The following is a 26,660-nucleotide window of genomic DNA, read 5'->3' as shown; positions in this document are numbered from 1 at the left end:
CCAAAGAGGTCAAAAATCATGATAATTGAAATATGAGGAACCTTGGTCAAGCTTGAGGATCAAGTAAACCTTATCATTAAATTGGCCTGGTTTTCAGCATAGGTATGGCATACATTTACACAGACATTGCACCACACATTTGGTATGATTCCAGTTCTTATAAACTTACTTTGTGGCAGACATGAAATTGCCTTCCAACCAGCCTCTAACTGAGATCCAGCCAAATCTATGACTGAGTTCAGAGATGGCACTTGCACACAAGTGCCAAGGAAACTCACATGGTGGTTAGTGACACTTGCCCCCTCTCTGCATTTAGATTTCAAGGTAACAACATAAAAACATAACATGTTGCCAAATATAAAGACCTTTTTTGCAGGGACACATTTGACAGCTTTTGACAGTACCTGAAAATAGGCCCTATTTGGCAATCATATAATTATAGGTGATATAATCACTGGTTAATTCAATAAAAAATACAAAATTCAACATAAAGCTTCCAATTTCTCCTTGTGGACAACCCATAGTGCTGGTCTCTTCAACTTTGAAATCAGATTCAACTGATTCAGCCATCTTCAGCACCATAATACAATTATACAGTCAAACCTGTCTAAGGGCATACCCTTTTAACTGCATAATCTGCCTAACAGAATAGAAAAAAACTGCCCCGTATTCTTGATTGCCCTGCAAAATCACCATCTCTAAGGGCATAACCTGCCTAAAGTCATACCAAAATTCTTCTCCCAAAGGGTAGAACCCTAGACAGGTTTGACTGTATCACTTTTGACCAATCTGAAGCAATATAATGGTATTATGGTTCTGAAGATGGCTGGATAAGTTGATTCTGAGTTCACAGTTGAAGAAACCAGTACTGTAGGTTGCCTACAAAAAACTTAAGGCTTTATGTTGAATTTTGTATTTTTTATTGAATTAACCGGTGATTATATCACCTATATTTATATCAGTGCCTATTGAGTTTCAGTATTAGAATACTCTTCATCCGGTTATGTAGTGATAGTCAGAGCTGTAAACCTAGATGAAACCTAATTGAATTTTAGTCTAAATAGTAATTGTGTATCACTTTCTATTTCTCTTTTCTTCATTCAGTTACTCATTCCTGTTCTAACTCATCTCACACATCAGGTGTGCTTGCCGGTAGTCTCAACTCAGTCTCATTTATGTGCTAACTCACTCGCTGGTCTTTATAAAGGTTCATTGTTATTTCTTTCACTCAGCTCATGTTCATGAAATCTATTCAGTTACTCATTTCTGTTTCAACTCATCTCACACATCAGGTGTGCTCGCCGGTAGTCTCAACTCAGTCTCATTTCGTGTGCTAACTCACTCGCTGGTCTTTATAAAGACTCTCTGCGCCTAAACGTTCTATAGTGCCAAATGGGGCCTTGTTATGCTTTCAAGGCATACGCCGGTATGTTGTCACTTTGAGAACCCTAATTGTTATTTTGCAATTGGGGCTGTGCAACCAGATTACATAAAACAAAACAATTTTGCAGGTGGTGATTAGCTTTCCTTGGCTGATAAAAGATGACCCACCGCAGGCCCTTCAAGGGTTACGCAGTTGCAGACAAAACTGTCTGGGTGAGGAAGTAACCGTGTACCGCCGCTGATTTGTCTTAATCTAGCTAAGCTCGAGCTTGGCTGAAGGGGGGCCTGTCAACAAGACCTGGGTGCAGCCAAGTTATATGAGCACCTCCACATAAGAGCCTTCGTGCCCAGTCGGAGGTTCATCAATCCCCAGCTCCCTCTACTTGATTGGTTCTGGTCTCCAGGCCCATTTTTTGAGTTCCAAGTTTCTTAGCACTTGTGCGCTTACTGGCAAAGATAGACATGTTGCTTCAACAGATTCTCATCATAGTTGAGTTCTCTGAATAGCTTTTCTTTACGGCTCTAATTGAGAGTCGTGGTCAAAATCTAACAGATTTATTTGCACAGACTTGTGCCATCTTTCGGCCAACCTTCTCGATGCCCATGGAAAAATCGGTTGCAAAAGCCGCAACGGAGGAAGCTGGTCTAGGAGACTCGCGCACCGTTGCTGATCAAGTGATGTTTCCGGAAAACGCACCAAGCCGTGGATCAAAAGCAAACGCGAATGAGGAGCTCTCCGGCGACAGAGTGGAAAAGCCACAGACTGGCATCTTAGTTCAGTTTGCTCAAAAGCTTTTCTTTTCGACTTGCAAGAGGAATGGACAAAATCTAACTGAGTTGATTTGCATGCATCTGTGCTACATATCATTGCATCCACCGCCTCGATACTCACGAAACAAAAGGCTGCACAAGCCTGCACAAAGCAGGGGGCGAATCTAAGATCCTCGCGCGTCGAAACGGACCATCCGGAAACGGCACAAACCCGTTCATCCGCCAATCAAGTAGTTGTTCATGAAGAAATCGTCGACGACACTACGGGTAGATCAAGCGGTCTTCCAGAGCCCAAAGATTCTGTAGACTCGGAAACCTCTGACTCTGAGTCTGAATCAGAGGCAGCAATCCGCCCTGAAGATGCTGCTGAGATCGCCAGATTCGAAGAGGAAAAAAAAATGCGACTTCGGCTTCTCATTGCACCACTCTTTCCTGCTCTGATCAGCGGTTACGCCTTGGCCATGTACGCATCCAAGGTTGATAATCCAGCCCCTGCCGATTTAATTTTCGTCACTGGCTTAATCGCTTGGGTCTTTGGCATTAGTGCGAACATAATGGCTTCCGTTTAAGCCTAAAAATGATTGAAGGGACTGAACAAATTGCCAATCAAGCTGGCAAAAAATATATTTCTTGTTCTTCTTAGATATCTTTCAGGCGTCTCCCCCATTTTATGCTCATTTTTACTACATGCACCTTTTCCTTTGAGGCTACCAAAAATTGAGGTGAGGAAGCTTGTAGCTAGGCATTTCCTTTGAGAGTCCTTGGCTGCGGAATAAAGTTTTATATCATGTTACAAGTCCAATCTCGAGGTTGTAGGTTCCTTGCATGAGATTATGGTGTTTCAGGCTCTTTAAGTTAGACTGGGCTGCCACTCAGACCTGTCTGCACACTTGCAGGACCCTGGAGACCCCCCAAACATGCATAGGGGGCAAACCAAGGCTTCCAATCTCAGCTCCACCCAGTAAAATCCCTCTATAGACCTAGGGGGCTGCGCCAAGATCAAAAGGCAAAGAGCAGTGGAATGGGAAAGATTTCTCTTGACCCGCACTTGACAACATACCTTGGGGAGTTAGTAGAGAGGCTGCCGCAAATTTCTAAGCTAAACAACATATATGTATGTAACCTCATGTGGTGCCAGATTTAGCTGGACACTTGTCACTTGAACTGGAGTGGGCTATCCAGTAATAGAAGTGCATCTATAGGAAAGCATACATGGCTGCTTATCCAGCCCCAAGCCCTTCGGACCACCCAGTCGAAAAGTGCTACGGAAAAACGCTTCAAAAGAGCACCGCTGCCACGCAACACACTACGGGGAAAATCGTGAGGAATAATTCACATGTGAGCTTTTAGAGTTGATCCAAGTCAAGCGACCAGGTCCGATGGGGTGACTGATGATAATCATCCGGATCGCATGGATAAAATATTGTAGGGATGGGGGACAAGTCAAGCCCACCTGACAAGAAGACGCCTCCTCCTTGGTGGATGGCCGCGAGAAGAACTAAGCTGCTCGAGCTCATCGATGAACGAATCGAGGCAGGCAAGATACAACACACGGCATGAAAGTGGATCCGGCCCGGGCCAAGTTCAACAAATCCATCGGCGCGAATCTGAAGCTCATCCAGCTCCAGAACCAGCGGGCGTGTACATCCGGGATGTCTTCTTGAACTCCCGCATTCTGAGGCACCAGCCCGGCTTTACCTGGGACTCGAAAAGCTCGACTCTGGCCGCCGACTAGAGCATCTGGGACAGGTACCCCCACATGCGGTTCCTCCAAAATAGGCCATTTCCGATGTACGAGCTTGCCGACCGAGTCTTCGAGGCTCCAGATCTTCCGCCGGATAGGGGTCATCAGTCGGTTGTGAGCAAGATCCATCCTGGCTTCCTGCGTCCAAGCATATCCCCAAAAAACCCTGGCTTTCCTTTGCATTGTAGCCCCCTTTCACCAGTCAACCGCGATGGCGAACGAGCGACAAAAGAGAGGAAAAACGGCCCGAGCTGCACACACGGATTGGGCACATGGGCCAACGAAAGCCCGGCCAAGACGTGTCTCTTTTGGCGCTAGCGAGCAGGTTGGTTGTATCTGATGGCCAGCGAAAGGCGAGACGACTCCCCCCCAAAAAAGTCAATCTTTTAACTGGATGATGGACTGTGCAAGTCGACAGCATGTCTTTCCATCGCCTCCTGACGGCTGCGAGTGGCCGAGGCCGGCCCCGGAAACGTCGGGAGCAGCAGGAAGCACGGAAAAGAGGAGATGGGAGTGACCTGCGCGGCGCGTCTTGCTGCTGGTCCTTGTTCCCGGCGAGTGCCATGGCCGGCCAGGGCAAGCAGGCGATCTTTCTAGATCCAGGATGGAAGGCAAGACTATATAGCTTGGCTGCAGGATGGCGGCGCGCGGGTGTGGGTCCTCGCGTGTCTTCCTCTGCGGCCAAGGCTGCCGGGCTGCCGTGTCCTCCAAGCCGGGGCCGCAGGCCCTCGAAAGTCCGCCCACAGCCCACCCACCGCTACCAAGGCAGCCCTCGTGCCCCCAACACCCGTGCCCGACCCGGCGGCCCTCCGACAACCAGCACCCAGATCTCCGACACCATTGAGAGGGAGATCGGCAGCGATCTCGGGTGGCTTGGAAGGATAGATGGCGAAGGATCACAGTGCATGCGTGTATATATGTATATAAAAGAACAGAAAGGGGAAAAAAACAAGTGACAGGGGGCAAGAGAGGAGAGACAAGAGCGAGCAGCAACACAAAAAGGACGGGAACTAAGCGGAGGAGAAGGGGAGGTGAATGTACGAGTCAAGAGGGACAGAAGCGAGCGCAGGGCCACACACACACACAACAAGGGACAAGAGAGAAGAGAGGGGGGGTTCAGACTTGATATAGGAGCTGGAGACGCTGGGCGGTCTGCGGGGTGAGGCTGGTCATGGTGACGGCCCACTGGTTCTCGCCCATGGCGTTCTTGAACGCATGCAACAACTAAACGGCCAAGGACAAGCGACGATCAGCAACGGGTGTGGGCGGAGGAAAGGGGGGGGGAGAGACGAACGCTTTTGAACTTGAGGTTGAGCTCGGTGGACGGCCGGCTCCAGCGGCCGACGGCGTTCAGCCAGAAGCCGAAGGCGTCCGTCAGCCCGTGCGGGTTGATCTCTCTGCGCGCCGCGGCCAGACCAAAAGAGACAGCATGTGAGCGAAATACAGAGGGCCGATGGGCAGGGCAGAGGGACTCAACATGGCCAGACACATCCCCCGGAACGCCGAGTCCTTCTCGTCGTTATCCTTGATCTCCGCCAACGCCTGACACCTATCCCGCGCCCACACACACACACACCCAACACGAAAACAATCAACAGACAAGCAGAGGAGAAGAGCGCCGGAAACGAGGGGGGGTTTTACCATTGCCGGATGAACTGGTCGATGTGCGGGGCGATGAGCTGGGGACAAGCGAGCGACAGACGGCCGATCGTCACCGCCGAGTTCTCCGTCAAGCTCCGCGCGACCCTGTTCGAGTTCAGCACGGGGACCAAGCGGCTCAACAGGGGCTCGATGAACCCGGCCATCTTATCACCTACACAAACGATTTTTTTCAAAGATCAGCTGTTTTTTTTTTGGGAGGGGGAGGGGCTGGGAGGGAGACGGACCGGCTTTGATGGCGATTTCGCCGGCGGCCCAGGCGGCGTTGTTGCAGACACTGGTGAGCGTGATGGGGGCCTCGACGTCGATCTGGCGGATGATCTGGGGCATGAATTGGGGGAGGAAGGATTCGAGGAGATGGTAGCAAGAGATAGCGCAATCGCCGACGAGGGCGAAGGCGGATTGACGGACGGAGGGTTCGGGGAAGTCGGCGTTGAGGCAGGTGCCTAGGAGGGAGAGGATGGGGGGGAGCGGGCCATGGGTGGATGAGGGGACGGCGTCCATGCCCTGGGCTGCTGACGAATCGCTCCCTCCGACAACAGACACGGCGGCGTATCCGGCACCCATCTGTTGGTTTTGGTTGGCCTCGTAGAACGGCGCGGCCAGGGGACCCAGACCCTGGGTGAGCCCGCTGAGCAGGTCGAGCGCCACGATGAGGAAGGTCTTATCCGGGGGCTCGAACTCGCCCGGGTGCTTGCAACAGAGCGCATATCCCTCCAGACTGGTGGCCACCAGCCGCACACAGCGCTCGAAGACGGCCGGCGCATAGGGCCCGAACGCCGGCCCGATCGCGATCACCACCGACGACAGACACTCCAACAGCGGGATCAGATCTTGCTCGTCGTCCCCTAGCTTCTGCCAGCGCTCGATCAGCGAGGGCATCAGGATCTGCAAGAGCTCCGGCTTCGCTAACGACGTCCCCACCGAATCCGCGAGCGTGCCTAGCGCGTCATACAGGATCAGCAGGTTCTTGTGCTGGTACTTCCGGAACGCCGTCACCAAGCTGCTCAGGATCGGTAACAGGTAGGGCTCCAGCTCCTCGCCCGCCTCTTCTTCGAGGGTCGCAAACGCGCTGCATCCGGCCTCTTGCACCCGCTTGTTCTTGTCCAACACGCACGTCAGAAGCTAGTTTTGGAGAGAAACAGCCACTCCGTCAGTCTCTCTCTCTCTCTCTTCCGCCTCGCCCAAGCATTAGGTATCCGGGGTGTAGACTCACACCTTCCATGACGGGCAGGAAGACGGTATGTTTGTGCTCCGCACTCGTCGCGCCCGGCGCGATGATCCAGCTCGAGTATCGCCCCAGCGTCCAGCAGGTGATCGACCGGACCAGCGCTTTCCGGTCCTTCAAGCAGTCGAGAAGGATCGGGACCAGCGTGGGCAGATGGGGCTCCATGCCCGTCAAACAACCTAAAGAGAAATGCCGATTGTGAGCGAAGATAAGGAGTGAAATGCGGGAGAGAGAGAGAGAGAGAGATACCTTCGGCGATGGCCCCGAGGGCCAGGATGGCGGCTTCTTTGTGCTCCCACTTGGGCTGGAACAGGTATTCTTTGAGGATGGGTAGGAGGTAGTCGAGCAGACTGTTTTCGAAGTTGACGGCGATGACGTCGAGGGCCGCGGCGCTGCATTTCCTGAGGTTCCATTCGGCGTACAGGTCGTCCTCGTCCGAGTCGCCGTCCTCATCGAGTTCGCTCTCCTCGTTATCGTCTTCCCCGTTCTGTTGCTGTTGTTGCTGCTGCTGCTGCTGCTGCTGGTTGTTATTGGTAGTGTCCGGGGTGGGTGAGGAGGAGGAGGCGGAGGCGGGGTCGTCGAGCTGGCTGCGGGGGTCTTTGGAGCCGTAGAAGCGGGGCTTGATGTCCTGCTGCCGATCGGGCACGGCCTCGTCTTCGTCGTCGTTGTCGAGGATCAGCAGGTCTTCCTCCGAGTAGATCATCCCCTTGAGCAGCACGGGCACGATCTTTTCGAGGTATCCTGCCAGATAGTTCTTCAGCCGGACGTCTTCGCCGAAGGCCAGCCAGAACTCGCAGGCCTCGAGGGCCACGCTCTCGTCGCTCTCCTGGGTCGAGTAGAGCATGAAGTCGACCGTCTGGGAGAGGTTCGGGATCAGGACGTCCGGGTTCGAGCTGAGCAGGCTGACGAGGGAGGAGCAGACGTTCTTGCGGACCTCGGGGGAGCGGTCGCTGGCGGAGAGGAAGAGGGCCTCGACGTACGGCTGGAGGTTGTCGGTGAGGCTGCCGTCGGCGCCGGTCTGGATGAACGGGTTGAGACAGATGAGTGCGTAGGCGCGGATGCGGGAGTCTGAGGGGTTTTTGAGATGGTTGATGAGCCGGGGGACCATGATGTCGAGGACGCGGATGCCGTTGATGGACATCTGCTCGAGCTTCCGGGGGACGTCCTCGCAGATCTTGGAGAGGGTCGAGAAGGCGCCCTCCTTGCCGAGGGGCTCGTTAGCCTCGGTGAGTTCGATGAGTGTCTGGAGTGCCTGGGGCCAGGACTCTGGGCCGAACTGCATGACGATGGTCGAGATGAGCGTGCCGGCGGTTCCCCGGAGCATCGGGGTGGGGTCGGAGAGCAGGCCGGAGGCGAGGACGGAGGACTTGACGTATTCGAGGATCTGCTGCTGGGCGCCGGCGAGCGAGGGGCCGGAGATGCTGTCGGGGTCCTGGCTGTGGGGGTGGTGGTGGTGGTGGTAGGGCAGGCGGCGGAGGTTGTTTTTGAGGATGAGCCCGGCGACCGATCGGACGCGGGCCTCCTCCTGGGGCATGCTTGCGAGGATGTAGGCGAGATAGGAGTTGTAGTCGGGCACCTGGTTGAATGAATCTAGTTGCTGGAGGGTGTGTGTGTGTGTGGGGGGGGGGGGGGGGGGGGGGGGGGGGGGGTTGTCAGTGGTTCTGGTTCTGGGCAGTGGGAGTGTGCTGGGCTGTTTACCTTGGTGACTGACTGCTGGATGGTGGTGTCGGCGGAGTCTGAGTTCCTGAGACAGGTGAGCAGCTGGGCGAGTCCGTCTGGCTGGGGCATCCAGCTTGCGATTGCGTTTGCGTCTGCGATTGCGATTGCGTTTGCGTTGGCCATGGTGCTCCGCTCGTTCGTCGTCGTTCTCGATGGCTTTTGGCGGTCAACAGCTGATCGGGCGAGGCTGGGGGCTGCAGCTGCTTACATAATCCGAAGAACACCCTCCATCGAACACTTTCCAACTACTAGCTAGCACCACTCCAACTCACTCATCTTCTAACTGTTTCTTCCAAACTGTGTCGACTTAATTATCATTAAATCGACAATCAAAAACCATTCTATCCACCAAACACAATCATATAACACACACCAGTAAGACATGTCCTAAGAATTAATTTTTTTCAGTCTGCACTAGAGTACCACACTACAGATATCTAGACTGTACTGTTCTCCCATTTCAGGGGCCATCCAAAGCCAGCCATCTCCTGATCAAATATCACAAACACTCAAAAAAGAACAAATTCAACAAAGTTTCACACAGGGCCCCCAAAAGCACTAAGATCAAACAGCTTTACCAATAAAAGTAATACAACAGATTGTCATTGTTACAATTACTTGTAGAAGTGATGTCACATTTTAATCAGACCGTTTTTGATCTTGTTTGTTTATATCCTGTTTACATTATTGGGGAGTGCAGAGTGCCAAATCACAAGTAAAATTGGCACCCATCCCTGAAACACTTCTCCTGTATGAGGCTGGCAGGTTCAGTTCACCGGGCCTCATTGGGTGCCCATAGTCAACCCCCGGGGGATCTTACAAAATGAGAGGGAAAAAACACCCAAATACCACCCTATGTTCACAATTTAGGTGGACTTGGTCAGCCTTGCCAGTGAGAACAACTTGAGATTGGGGAATTGTTGGTATCTGCTGCTCTGTTGCTATTAGCTCCATTGGATTGGACAGCATAAGGCTGAAGGTACCAACTGAAATAACCTGCATGGTGCACCAGTGCCCCCTGTTTAGAAACCATGACCAGTTTCTGAAGGTTTTAAATTGGTGTCCATGTCCACTGCCAAGCTCAAAACCAGACAGGGTTGGGAGAACTTTTGGAGAACCAGTCCAATACATATTTCCATACATGCCCCAATTCATACAAGAAGTTTTTTTTTGAAAAATAATTTCAGCTTCCCTCCCCATTTATTACCTTTTTAACTTTTCAGCTTTTTTCTCTTTTGATTTCTTACTTTCTTACTTTTTTCCTTTGTTATCTTTGCTTTTCTTGTTGTTTATATTATAAAAAAAAAAAAATGTGATTAATTTCTACATCAATTTCCTTCCTCTAGGTACAAGATTTCATTATGCAAGGCCCACATTGAGTTACTTGAAAGGCCAACTGATTAATACAACCAATGCTACAACTGTTCTGATACATGGATTTTATTGGTGATACCAAGGATTGGATTGCTCACCCACCCAATACACAATTTCATCAACTTTGTGTATCAGATCAAAGGGGAAATTCAATAAAAAGTATTGGAACAGAGGCCAATACCAGCTGTATTGCCCAGTATCAGCCGTCTGATCCCCATCATTCTCAACAGGTGTATTGGAATGGTAGGCCAATCAAATATTAGACGGTCCCTGTTTCTCTGGTGTCACAAGCATGTACATAGTGATATTCACACTCTGAGTCCGCAGTCTACTTTGTCGCCTAACCTAGTTGTCATGTTAAAGTCCGATCCCTGTTTCCACTTGTTCCGGTTTCTTTAACACTCAACACTTGTTTGCCTCAAACTCACTGCTCCCTTTGACTCACCATCTACAGGTCCGTTTCCATCTTTTCACTTCATTATCTCCTGTTCTCACTGTAGGCTCTTCTTTTAGTTTTGCTCTTGTCTGCTCGTTGTCACCGCTCCCTAAGCTTGTGTCTAACGCGCATCCCATCCTCAAAGGTGTGCCTAAGTAATCAACACTCAACACTTGTTCGCCTCAAACTCACTGCTCCCTTTGACTCACCGTCTACAGGTTTGCTCTCGTCTGCTCGTTGTCACCTCTCCCTAAGCTTGTGTCTAACGCGCATCCCATCCTCAAAGGTTTGCTCTCATCTGCTTGTTGTCACTGCTCCCTAAGCTTGTGTCTAACGCGCATCCCATCCTCAAAGACTTTTTTGTCTTATATCAAATCCAATCCAAAAATATTGTAACGGATTTTGGGCCAATGCTGACCAATACTGTTCCCGGGATCCAAACAGTTTCAGTGTTGATTTAACCACATTCTGGAATTTGCTGTTCAGTGCTTCGAGGATTGTGGATGGAGATGCTTTTGATTCATTGGAGTGCCTGGGTGCAACCTTGGCACAGCTGAACACAACCAATCATGTCTGGGTGGGTGGCATGGCATGTGAGACACTTTATCTTCCTGCAGCTGCGCATGTGCTGCTGTTGACAGAGGGTACACAATACTCCTTCTGTGCTTTCTTCAGTTGTAATTGACGTGGAGTCAGAGCAGCCTGTGGAGTGCCAAGAATTATTGGGCCGCTGGTTGCACCATGATGAGCATTTTCTTACAGGTTCCTTCCGTGATCTTCCGCACTGGGTGCAATAACTTTGGATGTAGGATATGTAGCCACCTTGCGGTCTGCATTGATCACAGTATCCAGACACAATGGACAAGTTGGGGCAACCGGTGCAGGTAGGTCTGCGATGCATGCTGTGAACCTTGAGTATCACCGACAGGTTGACAAGAATCAGAGGTATCATGGGGGCGATGAGACGCATAGTGGCTAGCTGGTGATGCAAGCAATTGGATCCTGAATCCTAGAGCAGGTTTTGAACTGGCGAGCTTGCGAAACCTTTGGAGGATTGAGGATTGGGGATGTTGATTGACTAACCGTTTGGGCGATGGGACCATGCCAGAGGGAAACAAGAAGCAGCTATTTACGTTGAAGCACAAAGCCGAGAGCTCAATTTGGTGCTCCAAGCTAGGATTTGTAAAAACCATCAAGAATGGCATTATCACTTCGCCGGCCTCAACCGGAGGTAGTTAGGCCTGTACCATATAATGGACGACAGGCAGGGGGCAAACTGCGAACTATGGCAGCGAGGATGCTGTGAGCTAACAGCGAACAGTCAGACGGGCGAATCAGGTGGAGGCACACCTATGGCAGCGAGGATGCTGTGAGCTAACAGCGAACAGTCAGACGGGCGAATCAGGTGGAGGCACACCTGCGAACCGAGTGATGAAGCTTGAGTGAGTTGGTTGGATTGACAAGTAATGAAGATGAATGTGGTGAATACAATGATACTAACCTATGGCAGCGAGGATGCTGTGAGCTAACAGCGAACAGTCAGACGGGCGAATCAGGTGGAGGCACACCTGATACAAGATGAAGAACAGTGTGAGAAGAGACAATGACCGAGATAACGAATGACAAAGATGAGAGGAGTCGGGCATACCTGCGAACCGAGTGATGAAGCTTGAGTGAGTTGGTTGGATTGACAAGTAATGAAGATGAATGTAGTACAACGGAGTGAAAATGATATTGAACTAAGTACATCTACATTAGGGTTGTCCTGTCTCATCAACCTAAACTCAAACCTAACCGGTTCAAACCCGCAGCACGGTAAATGAGAGCGTTACCGTATTTGAGGTGCCTCAATACCCCCCCTCTCTCATTGCCGGGTTATCTTGAGATCGGTAATGACTTCAATGTGTTTCTGCCGTCCGAGTGCCTTTGTGCACATGTCCGCTTTCATCTTGCTTGTTGAGATGTAATTGATGTGAATTAACCCTGTGTCGTGAATTTCGCGGAGCCAATGGTATAAGATGTCAATGTGTTTTGAGCGTTGTTGGAAGATTGGATTCGTTGCCAGAGCGATTGCGCTCTGGTTGTCGACGAATATTTCAAACTTGCGAGTGAAGGTGACAGCCAAGCTCCGGAATAGATATTTAAGCCAGACCGATTCTTGAACTCCCTCGAAGAGCGCGCGATATTCTGCCTCTGTCGTCGAGGTAGACACTGTTTGCTGCTTCTTCGAACGCCAAGACAAAAGATTACCGCCTAGAAGTGTGACATAGCCCGAGTACGAGCGTCGATCGTCGGCGCAGTTGGCAAAGTCAGCGTCGGTATAGATGCATACGTCGCCAAGATCCCCTGAGCCGTCAAGGAGAATGCCGTGGTGTTTGGTCCCAGCCAGGTATCGCAGGAGATGCTGAACCGCTTTCCAGTGAATCATCCCGGGTTTTTCCAGATGTTGTGATAGTTGTGATACCGTGAAAGCAATGTCTGGACGTGTGGATACCGAGAGATAGTTGAGAAGACCGAGGGCTTCCCGGTAGTTGATTTTCAGTTGCAGAAAGGCCTTGTGATCCGCGTCGGAGCATTTGACAAGGCGTGTGTTAGCAACCATTGGAGTAGGAGTTGTCCAACAGTCGTTCATGCCGTAGTTGTCGAGGATTGACTGTGTGTAAGACTCTTGATTGAGAAGAATGTGGTTGGCCGATTTTCGGGTTAGCTTGATGCCCAATATGTGTTGAGCTTCGCCTAGATCTTCCATGCGGAATGCCGAGGAGATAAGTTTCTTGAACCGGTTGACATCATGACTAATGATAATCATGTCGTCCACATAAACATGAACAAAACATTCCCAGCCTGGAACCTCCGACGTGAAGAGACATGGGTCTGCTGGAGAAGGTCGAAATCGAATCGATTGAAAGAAGATCTTAAGTTCGGCGTACCATACTCGAGGCGCCTGCTTGAGGCCGTAAATGGCCTTGTGAAGCTTCAAGCAGTATCCTTTTGGCACATCAAGTCCAGGAGGCGGCCGCAGGTACACTGTTTCCTTGAGCTTTCCATTGAGAAACGCGTTTTTCGCGTCCATCTGATGTATCTTGTAGCCTCGAGACAGGCCGACGATTAAAGCCGCACGCAGACTAGTTGAGCGCCCAGTTGGAGCGTAGGTAAAACCGACCTCATCCACTTTTTGTCGAGATCCCTGTGCACAGAGCCGGGCTTTGAATTTCACCACAACCCCCTCCGCATCTTTCTTTTTCCGAAAAACCCAAACTGTACCCAAGAGTGATTCATCCCCTGGCATGATCTCGATCGACCAAACTTTCAGATCCGTCATTGCCGCCAATTCCGAGTCGATTGCTTGGGTCCACAAGGAGGATTCTGAGGATAACATAGCCTCGCGATGTGTTCGCGGTATATCCGAGGCTGAGAGAGCTCGAGCCAAGTTAGCTCTCCTCTTGGTGTGTAGGATGTGAGATGGATCAATTGCCGAGCTGATGTCCTGAGGTGCCTTGTTGGAGGTTAAGAGAATGTCGTAGCCTGGTTTCGGTCTTGACAAGGTAGTCGAGGAGTTGAAATTTGATTGTGGCTCCGAAGTAGAATTTGGTCTAGGAGTAGGTGGTTGGGGTTCGTCGAGAGGGTCCGGCCGTTCAAAGAAAGAGTTGACATCAATTTGTGGTGCATCTAGATCAAATTCGTCCTCAGCGGACCTCCAGTCAAGTACGTCGTTCATTGAGTCAGACGAACCGATATCTTGAGGTGAAGTTTCACTGATTTCGTCAAACTCGAGCGGCGTTAAAGGATCAAATTGATACGATGGGTCAGCTGGAGAAAAAATGGAGACTCCTGGAAACTCTGTCACGACAAATGCGACGTCGTGACAGCGCTCCACTTTTCCTCCTGGTAGGAGGACGCGCCAGTTGTGCGTCCCCAGCTGGTATCCAACGAGTAATCCCTTTTTGGCGGTGTCGCCAAATTTTCCGTCTCTAAGTTGTTTTGGTATGTTGACGTATGCTAGGCATCCAAAGGGTTTGAGTCGGGATGGATTGAATGGCGAGCCGAACCATCTGTTGTGGGGAGTGTCCCACTTCAACTTTCTCATCGGGGTGATGTTTTCAAGCAGAACGGCCGTGGATACGGCTTCTCCCCAGTATTCCGATGGCAGACCTGCTTGTTTGAGCATGCACCTAGCCTTCTCCGATGTTGATCGGTTTCCTCTTTCAGCTACCGAGTTTTGTTGCGGCGTGTACGGCGCCGTGACCTGAACTGTTATGCCCTTTTCCTTAAGAAACTCCAGAAACTCATTTGAATTAAACTCCCCCCCACCGTCGAAGATGACAGTCTTGATGTTGGAGGAATGGTGGTTTGTGACTTCATTGTAGTATTGCAAGAAGAAAGAAAAAGTTTCGGATTTCTTTGAGAGTAGATAGACATGACGATAGCGAGTATAGTAATCGGTGATTTTAAAGTAGTATTCCTTTCCGCCAAAGGATCTAGGATTGATCCTTCCGCTGAGGTCCATGTAGACGTACTCTAGCGGGCGGGTAGCTTCGGGAAGAGAGCCAGGAAAGGGAAGTTGATGTGACTTAGACAACGAGCAGGCGTCACACACAATTTTACCGGCTTTCAGTTTGAGAGTGGTAGAGTCGTTGGCCACAATTTTAACAAAGCCTTTGCCTGCCGAGGTAAGTGTGTTACCATCAGCAAGAGAGATGAGAGTTGATCGTTTGTGATAGTCGGTGAATCGAGACCGGTCGCTAAACATGTGGTGACTCGCCCCGCTGTCGAGAAAGCAAACGTCACTAGATTTCACCGCTGAGAGAGCTTGCCGAATGCAGATCAGTCCGCTGCTGGTCGTGCTGATGGAGGAAGAGTCGTGGTCATCATCCTCGTCGCCGTCAGATTGGTGAGTGGTGGCGGCTTTTGCGGTATGTTTCTTCTTTTTGCGAAGTTGTTTACAGTCAGCCGCTGAATGTTTGGTCGCTGGATTGTGTTCTCCTGGCGAGCAGACTGGCCAGTTGTTGGTGTTGGCATTGGATTTGCCGCTAGCCGCAAGCGCTGATTCTTGCTTGATGGCTGAGGTCGGTTTTGAAGTTGACGGTGATGCTACCATGTCTCTGCGCTTGCGTTCGAGAAGTTCTTGCAGAGTGTTGATAGTCAGAGGTCTTTTGGTGATAAGAATGTCTCTGATGCTGAGAGATTTTGGGACTCGAGAAAGAAGAAACTCAGACATCCATGTCTCATGAAGAGTGAATTCCGCAGGAGCCTTCACAATCTTCACTCCTACCGCAGCGATGTTGCTCAGGTGCGCATCGAGATCGGAGAGAAAACTTGCAACGTCTTCTCCTTTGAAGTTGATGGAGAAGAATTCTTGAACCACCTTCGCCTGGTTATCTCCTGTCTTAGCCTCGAAGTGTTCCTCAATGAGAAGCCATATCACTCGTGGATTGTTCTTGTTCTTGGGTTTGATAAACTGAGTTCGATATCTTTGCCCGAGGTAAAGAGACAATATACCTGCAGCCTTTCCCATCTCTTTGTTGTGAATGAGTTGTTTGGCAGATCCTTCGGGAAGGGCAACGATCGCATCGATGTACATTTTGAGGCCCTGGATTTGAAGATAGCCTTTGATTTGACCTTTCCAGGTAGAGAACGGGATGTTGTCGAGAGACTGAAGTACACTCTTGTGTTCTGACATGACGAGAGATTTGAAACGTTTGTGCTGTATTGCTGGATCCTTTTTACGCCGCTGGGCTCATAACCTAATGGACGACAGGCAGGGGGCAAACTGCGAACTATGGCAGCGAGGATGCTGTGAGCTAACAGCGAACAGTCAGACGGGCGAATCAGGTGGAGGCACACCTATGGCAGCGAGGATGCTGTGAGCTAACAGCGAACAGTCAGACGGGCGAATCAGGTGGAGGCACACCTATGGCAGCGAGGATGCTGTGAGCTAACAGCGAACAGTCAGACGGGCGAATCAGGTGGAGGCACACCTGCGAACCGAGTGATGAAGCTTGAGTGAGTTGGTTGGATTGACAAGTAATGAAGATGAATGTGGTGAATACAATGATACTAACCTATGGCAGCGAGGATGCTGTGAGCTAACAGCGAACAGTCAGACGGGCGAATCAGGTGGAGGCACACCTGATACAAGATGAAGAACAGTGTGAGAAGAGACAATGACCGAGATAACGAATGACAAAGATGAGAGGAGTCGGGCATACCTGCGAACCGAGTGATGAAGCTTGAGTGAGTTGGTTGGATTGACAAGTAATGAAGATGAATGTAGTACAACGGAGTGAAAATGATATTGAACTAAGTACATCTACATTAGGGTTGTCCTGTCTCATCAACCTAAACTCAAACCTAACCGGTTCAAACCCGCAGCACGGTAAATGAGAGCGTTACCGTATTTGAGGTGCCTCAATACCATAGGGTATGAAAATTGAAATTTTTCAAATAAGCCCATGGTACAGGCTTGGATTCCTTTTATCAAGCCTGCTGCTTTCACCCCACAGTCCTTCCTTCATCACGGGAGTAGCAACTCCAGTTGTTCTGTCACTGAGCCGCCGACCCATCCAATTCCATGGGGGTCTGACTCCTACTTCCAGTAGTTCCACCCACTCCCATTCCCGAGAAGGGATTCTGCCCTGTGGCCTCCATCCTGCCGGCGCGTTACATAACCCTTACGGAAGAACAGTCTGCCTCGCCAAGCGAGGAAGACTGAGGGAGGAGGAATTTTTCCCCCGATCCTGACACGGGCAACTTCTGGGCCGGCGAAGCTGCTCCGCCTCCGGGCCAGCCAGGCATCCAAGGTGACAGGGCACCAAACGTGTCTTTGGACTTCTCCGGTATACCTGGCAGGCGACATTGCTGCGCCAAAAAGTAATGATATTGAACCTATTCCTTATGGTAAGAGCCTTATAATGATGCTTATCAGCCTGCTAACTCCATCACTAGGAAAAGGCAGCACTTGGCCAAGGGGAATGAAGCCTGAGGCTGAGTTTGCCGCAGACTTGTGTGGAGTTAAGACTCAAGAGGAGACGGATTCATCTGCGAATATGGAACAAGTTCCTCTTGAGATGTGCCCGGGCATGTCTTTTGAGAGCAGCAACACTCTCATGCAACCAACAGACGAAGGCCTGGCTTTTGTCAGGTGCAAGGGACGCTGGTCGTCGGCCTCAGGCTCCATGGTTCTTTTTTTCCCGAAGCTGGCTCCCGGGGCCGAGGACCGAACTGAGTTCGGGGCTGTGGTAAGCTGTGGCTGATAAGTCGATGCCGTCGAACTTCGCCGGCTGCCGGTCCGTCAATCGCCGATGGAAGCCGAGTCTCCAAACCCTCTCGAGAGACATCCAGACCAACCGATGGATTCGACAGGTCAACACCAGATCGAGGTGATACAGCAGCCGATTCGATTGCCCTGTGGCTTGGAATTTACGAACCGATTAGTCAAGGTTCGCGAGGCATATTATGGGCTCTTCTGACTAGCGAACGCCTTCTGGCATGCTCCATGAACTCATCAGCTCCCTGTTTCACTAGGCTGCAATGGCCCCTTGTCTTGCTAAATCAGGCCAGCCGACTCCGGAACACCACAGGCTGTATCACCAGTGGTCACAGGACCGATTCGGTTTATTAATCACAGGTATGTCATCAATGCTTTACTCGCAACTCGACAGGATAGACATGTAGGAACCTTTTAAAACGAAGCAGTGGTCGCGCCGCTGATCTGAGATATGTCCCGATTCCAGAAAATGTACAAGTATGTCCGCGCCATCTAGCGACTCCAACAGATGTGTCGATACACCAAGCATCCGAGAAAGATCCAATCCCGACGGGCTGGCAGGCATGGGCGAAAGTGTGTCGTACGCCGACGTTGGTACAGCTTTCGCATGCAGGCTTGCAATCGCCTCGAGGATGTGGAAGATCTCTAGGGGAGAGGCCGATCGGGCCGAGCGCGATGCGAGTATCTCTGGGCAATCGACTCATCGACCGATTGGTCGCTTGGGCTCTCTTCGATTATGCCAGAGAGGCTTCCAAAGAAGACATCGATCGGACGATTGATCAATTCCGTGCTGCCGCTCTGTTCTGTCACCGAGCCGGCTTTCAAGGGTAAGCTGTCTCACTTCCGCCACCCATATTCATACGATTCCCCGTCTCGTTAATACACACAATTATCTCTACAGCGTTCAACTTCATTGCAGGTACGCGAAATCTCATATTCCAATTACCAGCTCCCTGCCATCGACTAAATGCACTTCTTAACGTCAAGTCACGGGTTTCTCTTGAGTGAATTCTTAAGCGCTAAGGTAATAATCCATGCACGTCTTAAATAATCCGTTTTCTACAACATATCACCATAGCTTAATCTAGTAAGAATCTGATCTGCTTTTTTTTTGACTGATTGATTGCAGACCAACCAACGTCAAGATGAATATGGGATGAGTGCAAAGAATCGTCTCCGGATCTTATTCCAGATCATCGACGCGATCAGGTCTAGTGTACCCAAATCATTCTGCTTGTCCATCAAACTCAATTGCTCAGACCTGTCGGTATGTTATTGGATTCCACCTTCCAAGCCTTTGGGAGAAGTCCCTCCCAGAGATCAGTTCAGTCTTGATGATGTCCTGCATTACACGATCTGTCTAGGAAGGCGGCTTGACGCAGGAAGAAGCACTCGTCAGTTTCACTGAATAAATTGATTCCCTTTTTACACTGGTAGACACCTTCAATTTTTGGATCGCCCATCAGATGGAGGTTGATATGTTACACTCCGCACACAACAACCGGCGGAATGATAATTTTCAATCTCTAGGATAATCTTAGATTGATTTTTAAACATGGTGGAGTCGACTTGATCGAAATTTCGGGAGGAACGTATGAGAACTGTCGTAGGTTTTCTTTCATCTGCTCTACATAACTGTTGTGATCTTGTACAACTACATCAACAAGCTGATCAGTCCACGACTTTCATAGCCACGTCAAAGGAAGATCTATTCCCACAGTCTAAAAGCGAAAAGGAACGGGTCGGCACAAGGGAGGCATATTATCTTGAGTTTACTCAAGAGGCACACCAACTTCTACGGCACATCTCCTCGGAAGCTCAGCGGCCCTGTCCGGTCCTGATGACCACCGGCGGCTTTCGTTCTCGAAGTGGGATGGCCACGGCTATCTCGAACGAGGAGACCGATCTGATTGGGCTCGGACGACCGGCATGTCTGGACCCCTTACTGTCCACCAAGATCCTCGACCCTAACCTGGCCAATTACGTCTGCCCCAATCCTCCCGTGCCCGGTGTGACCATGTGGAAGATCCTGGTGCCAGTCAAGTTGATCGGCGCAGGATTTAAGACGATGTGGTGAGTGGCCAGGTTAGATAAAATGAGAGAAGATCGGCTTTGATGATTGGTTTTTGCTCTCGTATCGTTAGGCACACTTGGCAGCTACATCGCATGTCACATTACCAGCCGCCGGACCTCACCTGCACCGCCTTAGGATCCTTACGCGTCATCCTGCCGCTCGATGCTCTTCTGGCTTCCGTGGCTCTCTTGCTGTCTCTACTGGCTATAGGAGTTATTGCCCGGCTCATGGCCTAGCAGCGCCCTCAATTTTCTTGATTACCTCTTGTACTACGTCCAATCATGTTCTATTTATTTCTAAGCCACCCGAGAAACATAACACTTGGTCGAAACAAGTGAATCCAACTGCCAGGCCTTATAATTGCGACAAAATGCTATCATACTAGGGAGTTTTAGGATTGAGGAAGGGAGAGACAAACTGTCCACGCAGGCAAAAATCTGTGCCTGTGACGAGATAGAATTGTCTCAAGCTGAGGTACTTCAACAAGAAGGTTATGACATCATGTTTTGAACCGGAGGGCCCGGTATGTGTTCACTCCGCACTAGGGAGCTCAAAGCACAGGCAATCTGATGGCTGCACTCAATGAGATCCGTTGTTCAAGCTTGAGGATTTCCAAGGTGGACCAAGATTTATTACTTTCTCCACTATCACTTCCACTCGATAGACTTTCTGCACCGTTTGGGATACAGTATCAAGACTAGTCCAAGCAAGTCAATAGTGTGATTCTGGCAGAGGGTGCTGTTAATGCACATTTCTCTGCTTCTCATAGCATCACACCCAGGCTATGTACGTCGATTATAAAGTTAGCACAGCACATTTGTATCCAAACTCGTAAAATGCCTTGTCTTCTTATTAATAGGAAGGTTGGATGTCCGCAGCTTCCTATCACCGAATGGTCTGTGCCTGGGGAATTTATTGATCTGATCCTGCCTGAACTTTATTTATCTTACCTCAGTACGAAGTGCAATCGTGCTCTCAATAGCCAGGCCGAGTAAACCACTCCGCAGAATTGCACAAGCATGTCAGATCCTTATACCCTTGCTATGGTTTGATGATAAAATGGAAAGGAATTCCAGTTGAAACTCACAACAAACTGGGTTTTTGTCCTTCTCAGTCTTGCCGGTTTCTACCCCATTCCTTCTCAGTTTTGCCTGTATTCATTTTTCTGATCAAGGCCACTAAGGTTCATGTTCAGAATGAGAAATGACACACCTCAGCTGATCACATTCATAAAATAGATTGTTTATTTGCCTGTCCGTGAAAAAAAAAGTATTACACTGCAAGAAAAATTTGTGCAACTGCCATCATGCAGGAACTCAAATGTGGAAGGTGGTGTTTATTTCTGTTTAGTTGAACCTCACTCAGAGTGATACATAGGTCATTTCACCAAAGCTTCAATGTACAGTCACTGTGCATGATGCAAAGAAACATCACTATGTAGGTGCACTAAATTTTTTGGCTTAACAATTTTTGTTGCAGAAACTCAGGCCACCAAATAGAAGTAAGCAGATTGGTGAAAGGGGTGGAAAGTAAGTTCCCCAGAATGATTATGAGATAAATGTAAAGTCCGCTGGATTAAAGAGCTTTAGTGCAACACTATTTAAAAGCTAATAGTAGTAAACTAGAAGTGAAAATAAGAATAAGTAACAATAAATCAAGAAAATTTGAGGAAATAAATGAATAGGAGAAAAATACATTAATTGATCTTGACCTTACTATAAATCAGATAATAAGACCTGAAAAAAATAATTGTAGGAGAATAAGGGAAATAATAAGCAAGCCTGAAAAGAAAAGACAGATCAATAAACAAGGACAATGAATGAGGAAGAAACCATTTGGATAGAAATGAGAAAGGATTGGGTTCAAATATGAAAGAATAGGAGCAACTGAAAACGTATTGCTTAATTTAATCTCTTGTATGTACAACTTATTTGAATCTTAAAGTTAATCAAGGGTTTGAGCAAGAAAAGACTTTTACCTGAAAGCAGCAGAAGGCGTTGCTGAGTTTGGAGTAAAAGTGTCCTTGTTGCTTGTGTTGGAGCTGAAGCAGTGGGAGAAGGATTGGACAAGTCTGAAGCGGTGCTTTGCGCCTTAGTCAGATCATCCTCCTAGCAAGACGGCACATATTACACTGATTATATTAGTGCCGCTAAAAATTAAATATAGCTGAGAGCCGCTAAACTTCCAGGCTGTTAGCTTTAGCTGTAATATCAACCCGCTAAGCTCCGCTAACGCTAAATTACAGCTAATTAGCGGGCCGCTACAGCTAATTAGCTGTAATTTGTAGCTAAACATGCACTTTTTCCCAAACATTTTGTAGCTGTAATTGTAGCTGATTATAAACTACATTGTAATACTAGCGGAGCGGCCACAAGAAACCGCTAATTACAAAACCGCTACGCTAAGTGCAGCGTAATATGTGCGGTCTTGCTCCTAGCTCTGCTTCTTTTGGATCTTAAACTCCCCGATGCAGGGACTAGTTATACAAATAACTTAGTCTTTTCCTGTTGGTACAGATGAGCTGCAGCTCTGTCTGTATTGCCAAACAATGTTTGCAATGCTTTTAGTCTGAGGTTTTGTCTGCAGGGTCTCAAGTAGATTTCTGCTCACCTTTCTAGGTGCTGGCTGTGATCTTGGTAAGGAGTGAGTCTTGTGCCTGATTCCTGATACAATATGTGAGGGGTCTGTTGTGCTTAAAAGTTGGTTAGCTTGATTCAAGTCCAACTTTTAGCTCTGCTCTATTACATACCCGGAGGCTTGCTTTGTTTTACCTTTTTCCCTTCCGGTTACTGTTGTGGTTGCACTGCCAGCATATAAGGCTTGGATGCGTGCATCCCCGTTAATCTGGGGTGCGCGCAACCGATTTAAAATTGGTTGCGCGCATCCGAGGCAATCCGCACCCGAGTCAACATCGGGGGACAGCAACCCGAAGGTTTTGCTGTCCGATTCAAAGTCGGCTGCTCCGCAGCCGAGCCAAAATCAGCATGATGCCTGACCGATCAATTCAATTCTTCGGTCAGGGGTCAGCCGAGTCAACCTCGGCCGCCACCAACCAAGTAGTGGAAGCTCGGTTGACAGTTCAACCGAGCTTTCATATGATCGGTCATCCACAACCGATCATATGAAAACTCGGTCGGGGGCCCATCGAGGAAAATGAAAATTGGTGGCTCAATAACCGATGATTTTGAATCATCGGTTGTTGGCTAATCCGTCGAGGAAACTTTCGCCAGCAGGTTAACCTATCAAGCTGCTGGCCGAGCAGGTCAACCGGCTGGCCGAGCATGTACTTGTGCCCGCTTCGAAGCCGCTACAGGTACCTGCTCGTCGAAAGCACCTGCTTGGCGAGCAGGTCAAATCGCTGGACAAGCAGGTTGGCGAAGCGGGTACAAGTATGTACCTGCTCCCTGCTGGCCAAGCGGGTAAACTACAGGTACCGGCTCGGCCAGCAGGACCTGTACTCGCGAGCCCAGCAGGCCAACCTGCTGGCCGAGCAGGTATTTGTATGTACCCGCTTTGGCAGGAGGTCAACCTGCTGGCCGAGCAAGTTAACGTGCAAGCCAAGCAGGTAAAATTACTGCTTGGCGAGCTGGTCAAACTGCTGGCTGAGCACATCAACCGCTGCTTGGAAAGCAGGCCAAACTGCTGTCCCAGCAGGCCAATCTGCTGTCCCAGCAGGCCAATCTGCTGTCCCAGCAGGCCAATCTGCTGTCCCAGAAGGCCAATCTGCTGTCCCAGCAGGCCAATCTGCTGTCCCAGCAGGTCAACCTGCTGGCCCATCCCAGCAGGTCAACCTGCTGGCCCAATTGAGTCAATTTATCTTTCCATTGTGTAAGATCTATAGAGATGGACCAAAACATGGAAAAACTCACTAATAGAACTTTCAAGCATGGTTTTTTTCTTGCAGGACATGAGAAACACCAGTATGCAGCTGTGAGCTAAGATGCCAATTGTGGGAGGCTGACGCAAGGAGATGAGAGAGAGGAAAATAAAATTGCCAGATATTTGCCAGGTATTGAAAGGCATTGCTGCGGACTGCCCCACATTTACACGGAGTTGCCAGCATTTCTGGCATTAACCGCTGTAACACAGTGGTATGAGCAGTTTTCCTGTCACTGCACTCTGCGGATTTTTGATCTCTATCCAAACCAACAGCAACCTTGGTCAGTGCAACAGTCATTGCCCCACTTGCCAAGCTCTCACTAGCGGACGGGTCAGACCCCCTCCCCTCCTTTGCTGTTCCTGCAAGGACCCACCATGTCTAATCAAAACCCTTCCATCCCAAATTCAAACTCCTGGAAGCATGGCAAGAGATCTCCATTGTACAGAATTGCTGTAAATCAATATGATTAGACATCAAGTGTGGAGTGGGAGTGGGTAATTACCTAGGTTCAGTTTTGAGGAGCACCATTTCCTCTCAACCAGCCATTTATTCTGCCGCCATTTGGTAATCCTTGTAGGCTTGTATCAACGGTGGGCTGCTACGCTAACCATAGCGGTTAGTGTAGTGTAGCACAGCACAAATGCACTATTTTTTAGCGTAGCGTTAGCGCAATTGCACACATCTGCACTAATGCTACGCGCACAGGGTGCGCAGCTAAATTAGCTGTTAGTGTAGTGTTAGCGCAGATGCGCGCAATTGCGCTAATGTTACACACGTAGGGCGCAAAGAAGCGCGCGCTACGCTGTGCTACAGCGCCTTTAGCGGAAAAAAGGCCTTTTGTCCGCTAAAAGCGACTGTAGCGGCGCGCTAACGCTAACAAAGAATTGGTGCGCTGTGAGCACCGCTGAAAATTAGCGCAGCGTAGCAGCGCTAGCAGCGAGCTAACACTATTCCAAATTGGCGGGCGCTTTTTGCCGCTATGCTAACGTGTAGCGCTGAAATAGCGTAGCATAGTGGCCCGCCGTTGCTTGTATGGCATTTTGCTGCTGGAAATGTAACATCAGCTTAACAAAATCTTCAGTTGTTTTCAAGGTCTGCTTCTGCTTCAGCTTTGTGAGTCAGTGGCATATTTAGGTGTCTTGCAGCACACTGAATCAGCGCTGTCACAGCGCGAAGCGCGCTACATGTAGTGCAAAAAGGAGCGCTTTAGGCTGAGAAAAGCGGCTTTGCAGCGGTCTCATTGTACTTATTTCGTGAGTGGATATTGTGAAGCAGCAGTGCAGTGCGTTTTAGTTTGAAAGAAAGATAGCAGGGATAACAGGGGAAGGAAACAATTCTGGGGGGAGGGCAGGAGATAAAAGCAAGAAAACATTTGACCAAGAACCTATTGAGCATGTATTGGGTGAGGATATTGTAATAAAGTGCATCTTGAGCGTGCATAGATAAAAGAAAGAAGGGGAAAAGGGCTAGGCCTGGATTTCTTTAGATTTTCTAACTGGATTCCTTCACAACATGTGCCAAAGTCAAACAGTGTGATGTATCTCAATGATTGATGTTTAGATAGGAGCTGATACAATATCCAATATTTCTAGACAAAGTCTGAGAAAAACAGGCCAGAAGTACCAATTCCACTCACTGAGCTGGAGCAGCATTGTATGCGCAGCACAGCGGTGAGCGCAGCCATTTTTTTGTTGTAAATGCAGCACTGCGGTTAGCCCTGGGCTTCCCTGCAGTGCAGCGGGCGCAAAGAAAGTGTGGAAGCACAGCATGTGGTGGCTTGGCAAGTTGGGACCACTGCTCTTATTTTGAAGCATTAGCACAATATTTGTGCTTTTCTTGTGCTTTATAGGGGGGATGAGAAGCGCAGGTATGATGCACGCAGCAGGAATTCGCTTGAGCTGCCGCTTTTTGGGCTGGCTGTAAAGCAGCCCTCCGCTGCGCTTTGCTTAAACTGTGGTTTTTGAAGCAAAGCAAAGAGCATGCAACATTTATTTAGGCACAAGGGCTAGTCTCTTACCTATGCCAATGAGCAAATGCCCTTTGAACATGGCACATCTTAGGGATGCTCATGTTGCATTTTGTATCCAACCTCAATTCTTTCTATTCCCCTTCACTCCACTATGCCTACTTGAATTCACATTCCCCTCCTCCTTCTCCCCCAAATTAAACCATTACATGACATCAACCCCATCCCTTGAGAGTCTAGTATGACTAATATACATGACTCAGATAGACAATTGATGACAAGTGCAAGAGTGCCAATCAGAGTAATGAGATACATATATTTATGCAGCCAAAGGAGGCTACAAGTTAGATACCAGTTTTGGATAAGAATGGTCAGTAGATGAAAGTGGATAGAAGGCCAAGAGCAGCAGAATAGGGGTGGAAGCCCAAGAGGGGAAAGAAGAGAGGCCATTGGATCAATGGTTATGGTGGGCCGCTACGCTACACTAAACTCCAGGGCATCTTAGCATTAACATAGCAGAGTTAAAAGTGGCCCTGTTTTCCTGTAGTTTTAAACCAAGCTACTGCCACTGTGCTGTGTCATGCTAAGCTAAAGCGTCTTGAGCGGCAAGATAGGTAAATTTTTGGCCCTGGAATTTGCAGGGTGTTGCCACTGGCCAGGCATTTGCAGGGCATTGGATTGATTACATCAGCAACCACCTCCACTTAGTCTCGACGCCTCCGCACCTACCTAGCTCAGTAGAGAAAGGCTGATTCACCTCTATTGAGCTAGGTATGTCCTTTCCCATCTCCTTCCTTTCCATTTCACTTCCTCTTATCCTTTTCCTTCCCTTTTCCTCTCATTTCCCTTTGCCTTTTGTATATACCGGAGAGAAAAGCTAATTCACCTCTATTGAGCTAGTTGTGCAATTTATACTGTTGGGTTCTAGAAATCTCTCCAAGACACAAGGTCTTGTCTAGCCCAAACTCCACTGGATCCCGTCGGATCAACTATACTGTACTGCAGTGAAGGACCTAAAAGAGGTCCTTACACTTTTTTTTTCTTGAACCCGGCTATTGTCTTCGTCGATGGTCCCCCCTCCCTCACCGGCACTGCCGGCCCGACTGATCATCAAATTGCAACTGAATGGACGGCCAGTACGCGCGATGATAGACACAGG

At 49.3% G+C, this 26,660-nt stretch overlaps 6 protein-coding genes across 6 annotated transcripts; 5 read left to right on the top strand and 1 right to left on the bottom strand.

Moving 5' to 3' along the window:
• Positions 1-1,845: 1,845 nt before the first annotated feature.
• On the top strand, positions 1,846-2,723 carry PtA15_5A638 (uncharacterized protein; the record flags this gene model as incomplete). The annotated part of the gene is made up of 3 exons (XM_053169420.1): positions 1,846-1,872; positions 1,951-2,157; positions 2,286-2,723. The coding sequence occupies 3 exons, from the start codon at positions 1,846-1,848 to the stop codon at positions 2,721-2,723; spliced, it is 672 nt and encodes a 223-aa protein (XP_053020619.1).
• Positions 2,724-3,366: 643 nt separating this feature from the next.
• PtA15_5A637 (uncharacterized protein) lies at positions 3,367-3,889 on the top strand (the record flags this gene model as incomplete). Its single annotated transcript, XM_053169419.1, has 2 exons — positions 3,367-3,492; positions 3,584-3,889. The coding sequence occupies 2 exons, from the start codon at positions 3,367-3,369 to the stop codon at positions 3,887-3,889; spliced, it is 432 nt and encodes a 143-aa protein (XP_053020618.1).
• Positions 3,890-3,943: 54 nt separating this feature from the next.
• PtA15_5A636 (uncharacterized protein) lies at positions 3,944-4,783 on the top strand (the record flags this gene model as incomplete). The annotated part of the gene is made up of 3 exons (XM_053169418.1): positions 3,944-4,012; positions 4,087-4,223; positions 4,585-4,783. The coding sequence occupies 3 exons, from the start codon at positions 3,944-3,946 to the stop codon at positions 4,781-4,783; spliced, it is 405 nt and encodes a 134-aa protein (XP_053020617.1).
• A 231-nt stretch (positions 4,784-5,014) lies between these two features.
• PtA15_5A635 (uncharacterized protein) lies at positions 5,015-8,573 on the bottom strand (the record flags this gene model as incomplete). The annotated part of the gene is made up of 8 exons (XM_053169417.1): positions 5,015-5,122; positions 5,193-5,295; positions 5,376-5,447; positions 5,540-5,711; positions 5,785-6,682; positions 6,774-6,964; positions 7,035-8,382; positions 8,484-8,573. 8 exons carry the CDS (start codon positions 8,571-8,573, stop codon positions 5,015-5,017), a joined length of 2,982 nt encoding a protein of 993 aa, XP_053020616.1.
• Positions 8,574-17,615: 9,042 nt separating this feature from the next.
• On the top strand, positions 17,616-18,412 carry PtA15_5A634 (uncharacterized protein; the record flags this gene model as incomplete). The annotated part of the gene is made up of 3 exons (XM_053169416.1): positions 17,616-17,753; positions 17,839-17,941; positions 18,048-18,412. The coding sequence occupies 3 exons, from the start codon at positions 17,616-17,618 to the stop codon at positions 18,410-18,412; spliced, it is 606 nt and encodes a 201-aa protein (XP_053020615.1).
• A 136-nt stretch (positions 18,413-18,548) lies between these two features.
• PtA15_5A633 (uncharacterized protein) lies at positions 18,549-19,891 on the top strand (the record flags this gene model as incomplete). The annotated part of the gene is made up of 6 exons (XM_053169415.1): positions 18,549-18,605; positions 18,711-18,848; positions 18,946-18,975; positions 19,112-19,187; positions 19,273-19,654; positions 19,726-19,891. 6 exons carry the CDS (start codon positions 18,549-18,551, stop codon positions 19,889-19,891), a joined length of 849 nt encoding a protein of 282 aa, XP_053020614.1.
• Between the last annotated feature and the right edge of the window lie 6,769 nt (positions 19,892-26,660).

The sequence above is a fragment of the Puccinia triticina genome, chromosome 5A, assembly GCF_026914185.1.
Source record: "Puccinia triticina chromosome 5A, complete sequence".
NCBI lineage: Eukaryota > Fungi > Basidiomycota > Pucciniomycetes > Pucciniales > Pucciniaceae > Puccinia > Puccinia triticina.
This window is presented reverse-complemented; position numbering and strand designations above follow the sequence as displayed.